The sequence below is a fragment of the Pituophis catenifer genome, unplaced genomic scaffold, assembly GCF_029215685.1.
Source record: "Pituophis catenifer annectens isolate HBS135680 unplaced genomic scaffold, rPitCat1.0.hap2 SCAF_3, whole genome shotgun sequence".
In the NCBI taxonomy this organism is placed as follows: domain Eukaryota; kingdom Metazoa; phylum Chordata; class Lepidosauria; order Squamata; family Colubridae; genus Pituophis; species Pituophis catenifer.
In genome coordinates this window covers 154,404,530-154,415,883 of record NW_027256883.1, presented here as the reverse complement: position 1 = coordinate 154,415,883, position 11,354 = coordinate 154,404,530, and the positions used below count along the sequence as shown (strand labels likewise).

The 11,354-nt window shown below is 46.5% G+C and overlaps 1 protein-coding gene across 1 annotated transcript; it reads right to left on the bottom strand.

The window, feature by feature from the left end:
• Positions 1-6,194: 6,194 nt before the first annotated feature.
• Positions 6,195-9,362, bottom strand: DMRTA2 (DMRT like family A2). The gene is made up of 3 exons (XM_070939551.1): positions 8,873-9,362; positions 7,317-7,364; positions 6,195-7,276 (listed from the first exon to the last, which is right to left on the bottom strand). Exons 1-3 carry the CDS (start codon positions 9,360-9,362, stop codon positions 6,195-6,197), a joined length of 1,620 nt encoding a protein of 539 aa, XP_070795652.1.
• Between the last annotated feature and the right edge of the window lie 1,992 nt (positions 9,363-11,354).

The window sequence follows — 11,354 nt, the reverse complement described above, 5'->3', positions numbered from 1 at the left end:
CCTAGCCATCAGTTATAAGTTATCAATGGTGACCTTTTAAGCCCTAATCATCTTAAGACTGAATAGCTAAGGTATCTTCTCTTCCACTATGAACCCTTCCTTCCACTTAGATCAACAGGAAGGCCTTTCAGTAGATGCCCCACTGCAGGAAAGTCAACAATTGGTTACATGGGAAGAGACTTCTCTTATGTTGGTTTGGAGTAGAACTTCTACCATTATTTTGTTCCCTGAGTGAAGCAAAAAATAGTATCACTGAATGTAAAAAGTACTGTTTGTCATCTACTGAGAAACTTACTCAACAGAAATCGAGGATCAGGGTCTAATGGGCCTCAGAAAGGCAATTCTAGTTTCTCAGATCTGTGCTAAATTTATTTAGGAATCAACTTCCATGGTTGCTCTGTGTCCCTTCCTTTTAATAACCTAATTGTTCAGGTAGTGAGAAAGAAACAAGTTCATTTTGGATGAGGAATGTCATTTTGCTACTAAATTGTTAGTATATTATGCTGTGGATTACGGCTGGTTTCTATTAAACATAAGGGCAGATAATAAACTTCCTGGGCATGTTTTACTCTCAATACACAGCCAGGCAGTGAAAATGCAACTCAACGGATTAAGATTTAATTAACAAGAAAGTTTGCAAATGCTTGGCACGCTGCCTCTCCATTTTACAAATTATTTATTCTTGCTGTGTTGAATTTAATTCCACAGCCTGCACTTCTTAAAAAAGTGTAAGCTTGTGCTGGTTGAGAAATGCTTTTCAACTCTCCTCTGAGAAGTGAGATCTACTATTACCTAACTGTCTTCCACTCCCATAAAAGAGACTGGGAAGCAATATGCAACAATACACTATAACTCGACAGAAAAGCAAGACTTCATCTGCGATTTGGTGAGCCTAGGACTTAATCTAGCCCTTATAACTTGTGAAAGAATTGTCATCATTTTCAATACCAATCATTTTCCAAATGATTGCTCCACATTGGCTGTGTTCACACAACACATGTAGTTTGTTTAACCATTGAATACTAAATAAACTGCAAGTGGCTGAATTTATGCAGCACATTAAACCATAAATTCTGGTTTAACAACTACATTGGGGTAGTTTATGCAATGCCAGTGTCAGGTAAAGCACCATTTGGATCAACAAATGATGCAAAGCCAATGTGTTTCCATCTATCTTATATCAAGAGTTAGCATGTAAAGGTAATGCCTAGGAAAAAGAATAATGTTGCCCTTTCTTCTAATAGGCTGCTTTAGAGTTCCTATAGGAAAATTCACCATTATAGTACAAAATATAGAGCAATCACATAAAACCTGTGTTCATTTTTTTTTTTTTTTGCAGGAAAATGACTGCAAACTGTGGGTTTAACAGAAATAAGTTGAAATCCATTGGATCTGGCAATTTTCAGTTGCAGTTTTATGAGATGGATCGCTGTCTATGTTTAGAAGCAATCTAGTTCCACCTCTATCCTCTCTGGATTTTTATTTGCTTCTATCTATTTTACCCGGTCATCTTGGGCCATGGAAAAGTCTATAGGTCCCTTGACCCATGCTCCCAACACTTTCAGGTGTCTTTCACCTGTAAGGTCCACTACTCACCTTTGAGTTGTCCAAACTAATAGGGGGAAATGATTGTGGGACATTGGCAGGATTGTCTCAGCAACATTTTAGCCACTTGAAATTGTAAGCTGATGAATGCTCCTGAGTTTAATATATGACATCTCTAAGACTTTATAAGTGAGACCATATACAATTGGAGATCTTTTACAAACTGTGAATAGCCAGAGCCAGTCATGAGAAGTTTCTCAAAAAAAAATGATCCAGGGAAGCTAAATCAATGTATTCAACTTATTCTTTCTATTCAACAGGAATATGTGCAGTGGGATCAAAAAAAGTCAAGGTGGTGGGTACAACAATGTAATTGAAACCCTTCCCTTTACATATATTTACAAATGGATTCATAACTGGCTGCCAACCCACTCAACTTGCAGTCCTTAATAGAGCTACAACTACACGGAAGGAAACATGTAGTGGAGTACCCTGTGGTTGTGTTTAGGCCCAATCCTCTTCTTCAACATCTTAATAAACTATTTAAATGAGAAGGTAGAAGGGGAACTCATCAGATTTGCAGACAACACCAAGCTGGAGAGAACAGCCAATACTTTAGAAGGATCTTGACAGACTTGAACACTGGGCCCTATCCAATAAATTGTAATTTAGTGCTGAGAAGGGTACGAATTTACACTTTGGCAAGAAAAATCAAATGCACAGGTATAGAATAGGTGGTATTTTGCTCAATAGCAGTAACTGTGAGAGGGATCTGGGACTTCTAGTGGACAACCACTTAAATATAAGTCAGCACTGTGCTGTAACTGCCTAAAATGACAATACAGTCCTAGACTGCATCAACAGAGGGATAATATCAAGATCACATGAAGCATTAGTACAACTTTATACAGTTGCAGCAGCTGGTTATGTTTAGTCTAGCAGGGAGAAGGACAAAGGGTGACATGATAGCAGTCTTCCAGCATTTAAGGGCTGTCACGAAGAACAGGGGGTTGGGGTGTCAACCTATTCTCCAAAGCACCTGAGGATGGGACAAGAAACAACAGATGGAAACTTATTAAGGAGAGCGAACCTAGAAATAAGGAGAAATTTCCTGATAATGAGAACACTTTATCAATGGAACTGGTTGCCTCCAGAAATTGTGGGGGCTTCATCACTGGAGTTTTTTGAGAAAAGATTGGACAACCATTTGTCTGAAATGGTGTAGAATCTCCTGCTTGAGCAAAGGACTAGAAGACTACCAAGATCCCTTCCAACTGTTATTCTGTTATTCCTAATGAATTGGGAGGCATATTAAAAAGGATGAGGCTTCAATTACATCGTTGTGATTACCATCTTAATTTTTTTTTAATCGACAGAGACAAAGCAAAGCAATGTAGAGGGGGCAAGAAATTTAAGTTACTAGTTCCTCTGCTTTTGAAAAAAAAAAAGAAAGTTGTGTATTTATTTTTATAGGTAATAAAGTGTTCCATAGCTACCCTCTGCACAGCTGAGACTCCCACAGAATTGTGTGGACACACTACGACCAAGATTTCAACTTATGTTTCCAAACCTTCTTACATTTTCAGCTATTCCCTCTATGCAACTCTTGTCAGTTTACAATCCAACAGACAATTCCTTTTTTTTTTAAATTAAATTGGAATCAGGAAACTCAATCGAATTAGATCACTTTTAAAGCTCTTCAATATTAATCCATTTTATTGTGGCAATATTATGTTTCAATCACTTTTGAAACTTCAAACTTTTCTTAAAGTTTCCCTATTTATATTAATTTAGTCATTCTTATGGCTTGAGGCAGGAGCCAAAAAAATAACTTCAAAGGTAATTGATTATATTGATCATACATGAGTTTCAAGCCTAAATATATTTGCTGACCAAGTCCCCTTATATTCAAGAGCCTCAACACCTATGCCTGAGATTGGTCATTCTCACTTGCATTCTCCTTCACTCATTCTCACACACACCCAAAAATATTTCAGTTGCACTTTGAAATATATAGGAAAAAAGGAGAGAGAATTGCAATTGATTAACTGCATAGTGCCTCTTTTATTGTATTGTACCATTATTGCTGTGTTGTTGTTGTTATTAAATATTTAATCTTCAATTCGCTTCAGAGTCTGGGACTGGTAAATGTATTTATTATTGTTATTATTATTTTCTCCTAATAACCTCCAAGGAATTCCCATTTTCTCCAACACCATTATATTAACTGGTTATAGAAGCAGAGCCGTCAGTTTCAAGCCAATGTTTACACAGTTATATTTGAAGTGAGAAAGTAAACAGTCCAGCTGTGCTACAGAACAGTTGGGTGGGATTAGGTTTCCATACCAACCAATTTTAGGAGCTTTTACTGTCTTAATTCAACCATGCACTGAACTTGTTCTTTGTGAGTAATAGTTTTTCTGGGCCAAACACTCCACAGGACAGAAAGAAAAATCCATCCTACAGAAACATTATCCTTAGGGAGGTACAGTAGGAGATTCCTACCAACTCTTTTGCTTCATAGCTTTATTTAGCAACATAGAAAAAAAGGGAGCCTTGGTTATTGTTTTTTTCCTCTAAGTCCTGAATGATTTTTAGACCATTGGGATTTCTTTCCATGAAGGGCAATTAGGACTGATTGATATATAGTACCAAGGACTCCCAATAGTAATGGCCAGGCAGCATTCAGAATGAAAAATATCTTGTCAGATTTCTGTAAATTAGCTTTTATCAAAACCAAAAAGTGTCCAGAGAGCTGGGTTGAATAAAATTTTCACTGTCCTTTGTCAGTCAGATTTTTATAAACAATCTTTCTTATAGACAAGAGCTAGGAAGCCTTCTAGACCAGAAATTCAAGGTGTGTTCCTGTCTGATTGAAAATTAAAAAGCAGAATGTAAATTTCAAAATGCAAGGGAAGAGGAATAGATGCTCTTATTGGTAAATTTGATACAAATAATATCCCGGGTTTAAATTGCTGAATTTTTGTCATCATGATCAAAAGAAGTAAAATAATATTTTACAGAGTTATGCACAAATGAAACCCTATAGCACTGGTTCAAAAATAAATTGTACTGAATATAAATGGGCTTATTCTCAGGTAAGAGACCAGGAGTGGTATTTCAGAAGACCAATGGACAGGATAATTCACACCTGCAGAATATCAATCCTTAGATTCACTATTAGAAACACCACCGTTTACAGGGAAAAATTGTTCTACCTTTAAAAGAGATTTCCAAAACTCTTGCAATAAGAACATTGTAACTATAATATGTGTATTTGAACTTCAGAATTAGTTACCTATTACTGACAGAATCACCTATTTTAGACTGACCGATTTAATTAAGCTGCCAGGATTACCAAAAAACCATCTGAAATCAGTTCTTCATTTGATGTAAATTGGAATTGCACTTAGAAACTAAAATACTGCAAATAAACAAAACAGCAGAAGTTATTACTATGGCAGGTTTTAATACAAAATAATATTTATTTCTAGTTTTCTATGAAATGAAAACAGAAGGGAAAAACAAACTCAAAAAACCCTGTTTTAAATGGCAAGAATTTTGTTAGGCTGAAACCAGACAGCATTTTTTTTCCGGATCATTCATTAAATCCGGGTCAACAACGGCCTTTGGATCGAGTCCAAAGGAAAGGACAATTACAAATATATTTACTTTTTAACCTTATTTACACATTATATTTCCCCTGGGAATAGACAGAACGAAGAGTTAATTTTTTTACAGTATGTTTAATCTCTATGATGACGTGTTTCCAAAATGAAAACTGACTAACCGTTTCATTTACCATTAATAATAACTTCGCCTACAAATTACATTAATAATTTAAATTCCCATTTTTAACATTATGCTATACACTGGCAGGTAGAGAGATACAGATAGAAGTATGGATGCCGCCCGAGGGGAATATCCATGTTTACAGCTATATGCAAAATATAATAATGAGGGACAACTTTAACAGTAAAAAGGCATTTACTCGTTTTGCTTAATCAACACACTTAGAGGTTCGCCAAGTTCCACACATTTGACCACTTGTGGTTGCAACAAATGAGAGTGAAATGACACCCGGATCACCTAAAAATCAGGCGAAACCAAGGCTTGGGGAGGGACAAGGTCACTTCCCATTGTTACTCACAGAAACCGACAGAAGAATTCGGCAACAGTGCTGCCCATAGACACGCTACACTTCTCGGGCCATAACATTTTTGCAAAATTCTGCCTCGCCTTAAACCACTGGCAATATGTCCCGTTCACTCGGCGCCTTCTCGTCTTCCTCCTCCTCCTCCTCCCCCTCTTCCTCGCTTGCTCCGCGAAAAGTGCTCTAGCCCCACCACAACCACCACCTCGGCTCCAACTTGGACTACTCCGCTGCTTCACTTTCCGGGGAATTTAACTTCTAACTGGCGCGTTTCGTGTCTGAGGATAAGCGGCGTTTAAGACCCGCTGCGATACCGGCGGGGAATCGAGCCCTCGGTTAGACCAGGTCGCTCCCCCGCCGCCTTCCGAGAGTTCGCTGCCTCAGCTGCCCTTTGCGCACCTCTCGGATGTACGCTTGGGCACAAGTTTATATCGTATATATTTCTATCCCTCTATGCATATATGTACATAGAAAATCCAGCCACCGGCTTTGCGGCCTACTGTTTCTCTGGGGCGCTATTCACCAAAGGCCCGTAAAGGCCGTTTGGGTACGCCTGTTCCTTGTGCACGCCGGCCGCGGCGGCGGCAGCCGCGGCCGCCGCCGCTGCGGCTGATCTGTCCCGCATGAGGTCGCTGAAGGCGTACTCCATAGGCGGCCGGAAGCCCAGCGTGGGCATTAGCCCCGCCGTGGAGTAAGGGGTCATAAAGGCCAGGCCGCGACTGTGCGCCGCTGCGGCCGAGTAAGCCAGGCGCAGCGGGCTCAAACTCAAGTGCGTGCCTAAGGGATAGGCGCCGGCCTCAGCCGCCGCCCCGAAATGGGTAGCGTTGGGCTGCAGAGGCGAGAAGGCGGAGCGGCTGCCCAGCGCGCCGATGGCCGGGGTCATGGCGCCGGCCAAAAGAGGGCGGTGATGCGAAGCGCCTCCAGCCGATGAAGGCTGCAGGCCACCCAAGGTCCCCGGCGCGTCTCCAGCAGCCCGCGCCCAGCTCTCGTCGCCCGCCTTGTCCGACCCTACCGAGCTGAGTCCAGAGGCGGCGGAAAGTGCTTGGCCTGGGCCGTCGCCTGCTGCCCGGTGGTGATGATGGTGGTTGTTAAGGATCTGCTCGATAGCCTGCACCACGTCGCCGCCGCAGCCGGCCAGGACCAGCTCCAGCACGCTGCGTTTGTGCGCGGGAAAGACGCGCGTCAGGATGTCCAAGGGCGTCCGCTGCTGCCGGCTGCTCCCCGCCACGGCGGCCGCGGCAGCAACGGCCAAACCAGGCGAGGGAGCGCCTGCTTCGTCCCGTTCTGCCTCAGAGCAACCCGAGTCGGAGCCCAGTGGACTGATGGAGCCTGTGCTCTCCTCCTCGGCTCCGCCGCCCCCGCTGCCGTCTTTGGCGCCTTTGGAGACCGGCGAGCTGACGGAGGACTCGCCGTCGCCATTCTCGGAGCCCGAGCCACAGCCGTGACGAGTCGGCTCCGGGGATGAGGTGCCTGGCGCGCCGTCCGTCCCATCCGGCGATAAAGGCTTGTTCTGTTGAGGGGTCACGGAGCGGCTGGTGAGAAGCGACTTGGGGAACAAGTCAAATTTCTGCAGCTTGACTTCTGGCAAGAGAGACAGAAAGAGCGAGCTGGGCTAGGCTCTCCCTGCCAGCGTGCCCCGCCTCCGCCCCCCAAGTGCCGGATGGGGGCCTGTTAGGTACTTTACCTCGACAGAAATGGGAAAGCGAGTGCACTGAAGCTGGGCTCTTTTCGGCAGTTTAGAGCCGAACCAAGGTTTAGAGCAACCAAGGAGCTTAATTCAGCGACCACTCGTCTTTCTGTCCCACAGGGAACCCACCCCATGGATCTTGCACTCCTCTACCCTAGCCTGATTTCATCCACTCTTCTGTCCATCCCCACTTTCCGCTGTCTTTGGTGACCTCAGGTTGCTCTCCCAATCTACCCTCCACGCCATGCCTTGCCGTCTTCTCTTTCTTCCCCTCCCCAGATGGCACCTGCCGGGGGACCTCGCCTCACCTTGGCGACCTTCCTAAGGAGCTACTTTAGGGTACAAAATCAAATCCCGCCACTGCAGCTAACTAGGGCGTCTCCTGGCAGGGCTAAATTGCTGTGGTCGCTAGGAGGCGCTCTCTTCTCTCTCTTCTCCCGCCTCTCTGGCTTGGGACGGCCAAGGAGACCCCGACCCCCCCCCCCCAAAAAAAAAAAAACCTGCAAGAAAAAGATTCCCCGACCTGGTCCCTTTAGATGCACGGGAACACAACTCCTATCATAACTTCTAGTAGCATCGCTGAGGAAAACTTCAGGAAGGCAGCCCCAGGTTGGGGCAGGCTCAGTTCGATGCCAGCTGTGACAGGCCTCTATATTTTCAAGGGGCAGTTTACTATGTAGCCATGCTAACTTACCTGGAAGTGAATCCAATGACGTCAAACAATTACAGGGACACTAAGTGGACCCCAAATGGGTGTGGAAGACTTTATGAATATGGGGGAAAGAGGAAGGGAGCAAGAAAGAGAAGACATTGCTAAGAAAAAGCAACGGTGTGATCCCTGACTACGTTTGACAAGGCAAACACAAGTGGGACTATAATCTAGAAATGCCTGACCGATGTTTCTTTGTTAAAGGCAACGACTAGGATTCTTTTTTTTCTTTTCTTTTTTTTTTTAGTAACTCCGTCAGCGACCTGGGAACTCCTTATCTTACAGATCGTGAAGAAATCCTGAACGGCTGCAAAAACGCTGAGATTTGAGGTCTACAAATCGTGTTAAAGGGCGAGCTGTTGATGGTTGCGGGGAAGGGAAACGAACTGAGCGTGGGACGGAGAGAGCGCGGGAAAAAAGTCCAAGAAAGAGGAGAAGGAGCAAAAGGTGGGAAAGTGGACAGAAGCATCCGGGCAGAAGGGCTCGTTTTTTAAGGGTGCCCAAGGCTGCCTAAGGAAAGATTGGGAAGCTCAGCCCCGGGCCTCTTCCTCCTCGGCGGCCGCCAGTCCCATTCTAAACTTCGTGTAGAATTCCTGAGGCCGAAGGGCTTTAAACGGGGCCCGGGAACCCAAAAGCTGACTTTCTCAGAACTTGCACAGGACTCCCTGTCGCCTGTTACGTTTACTTAGGGGGAGGGTTCGAATCCCGGGGCGACGGGGAAACGGGCGCCTTTTAGCTCGTCGCCAAGGCCTCAGGGTTGGGGTGCGCGCTAGCTCCTCACCTGAACCCCCCGAGCCTCCATCGGCGCTGCACACGGAGCCGAAGACTTCATAGGCGGGCCGCGGCGGGATGATGCCGTTGGCCGCGGCCAGGGCCAGCCCCTCGGCCGTGCCATAGAGCAGCTGCAGCTCGCGGGCCTCGTTCTCCTCCTGAGCCTGTTGCCGCCGCAGCGCCACCTGGGCGGCCATGACGCGTTGCCGCTCGGCGATCAGCGTGCACTTGGCGCACAGGCAGTCCTTCCAGCGGCAGTAGCGCTTGTGGCCCTTGAGCGCCGACACCACGCCGTGGTTGCGGCAGCGAGCGCACTTGGGGGTGCGCGGATACTTCTCGGCAGCTCGCAGGAGCAACGGCGGGCCTCGCAGAAGGCTCCCGGCTACGCTCACCGGCAGGCTGGCCGCCGCCGCCGCCGCCGCCGCCGCCGCCACCGAACTGGGGGGCACCGCAGAGGGCGCCGTGGGTACGCTGGTCATCTCAGACCTCAGTTCCATCTTGACCAAGAAGGGGTGCCGTGGCTTCCAGGGAAGGCGCAAAGGCGCAGGGCCCTCTCCCCACCGATGCTCCTCTAATACCTCAACAAGACTTCCGCGGGTTCAACGGGGCGAGGGAAACGCCAGGCCCTTCCTGGAACAAGCCGCCGCTCCGCGAGAGACTAACTGGTTGCTCAGCTTGTCTAATAGCCTGAGTCCCTCCAAGCCACTCTGTAGCCGGTAAAATTACAAAACTCGAGAACTTTTTTTCCTCCAAAAAGTCTGATGCGTCTCAGTCCTTCCTCCGCAATCACCCCGCTCCCCACTCTAGAGCGCATCTGCGTTACCTAACTTCGGGGAAGTAAACGGCGTTTACTCTTCGAGGAAGCAAACAAGCAACGGCCCCCGACCTTCTTGGTTGCTCTGGCTCAATCCCCCACAGAATGAACGTGGATCCAAGGGTAGCGGAAGTCGGGGCTTCCTTGCTCTCCCCGAATCAAAGCCCCCAAGCTCCGAAACCACCGAAATGGCTCCCCAGCCATTCCATCTCTTCCCAACAACGCGGCGAAGCAGAACTCGCCCCGGCTCACTCCCGCTGAGTTCTTCTCTGGCAAGAATTTACGGCGGAACCCGACGGCAACCGCTCCTGCCACGATCCGAGGAAAGGCGAACAGCTGCGCTCCTTCGCCTGCCAATGTTACAAAACGCTGTCCTGACAGAAGCGCGCACAAGCCCCTGGAGACGCAGCGGTCCCAGTGCCTGTCCAAGATTACAGCTTGTCACAATCGCACGCAAGCCAAGCTAACCGTGGCAAAAGACAGAGGATTCCTCTGACCCCCGCCAGGTTTCAGACTTCAGAGTGCAACAATTTCCAACTTCCTGATTCGCGCCCGCGCTCCTGTCTCAGCCGCCCTCTAATTTTTCTCAGCCTCCTCTGCCTCTCCCTTCCTCCAGCTACAGCCCCGCCAACCAAAGCCGCCTTCAACAGGCAGCCGAACCCAGTCCGGACCCCCCTTTCCTCAGCCCCAACTTTGCATGTGCGCCACTAAAGAGAGCGAGAGTTGCCAAGAGATAGAAATCTTCGCCGAACCGCCCGCGAGCGCTTGCTCTATTGTTGCGCCTTACGTATCCATTAGACAACATTTGACAACAATGTGGCGCCTGCCATTGGCCGAAAGGGGAAAGAGCTTTTCTGATTGGCCACTCGGATGTCTACAGTGTCCACCCGAAGCTTCTTTCAAATAAACAGTTTTAAGGGGAGGGGGCGCTAAAAAGGGTCCAAAGGGGGAGGGGAAGATTCAAGGGGGGAAAAAACCCACAGCAAATAGTTTTCATTTCTCCCCCTTCTTCTTTTTCTTCCTCTTCTTCTTCTTCTCTCTCTCTCTTTCTCTCTCTCACTCTCTGTCCCAAATTTTCTGTTACCTTGTTTTCCGGGCATTTATAAAATCCATTGAAAACTGTAGTTGCTCTGCCGATTGATGGTGCTCTTTGAACCTCACATTTTCCTGAGGTATCACTTGTCAAGATCAGATAGAAAAGTTGCCATTAATAGGATAGCCGTCCTGATGGTTTCGTTTTAGAGCACAGACTAGTTTTTCCTTTTCTCTTACACCTTCTACATCTTCAGGTTCAGCGGCTGCCCTCAAAGGGAATACCGGTGAGGTACTGTATTACATTTTATATTTGGGAAAGAAAAGGGGAGGCTCACTGACAGCGTTACTTATTACATACTTTCTTCTCTTTTTTTCTCTCAGATTCAATTATTAATTGTTTGTTTAACTAAAAGTCAATCAAGACTGTTTCGGGCTTTCCTGTAGGACAATTAAAACAGGGAATCGATCCGTGAGCAATTATGCACGCTGCCACTGGATTCATTCGCTTTTTAAACAATATATTGTTTTTGTTGTCGACTATCATTTGCTTGACATGCAGTGCCTGACGTCACACTCCTTGGGACTTGCTTGTTTCGAAGAAGTCACCCAGATCAGCGGCCAGTCCATTTGGAGCAAGTAA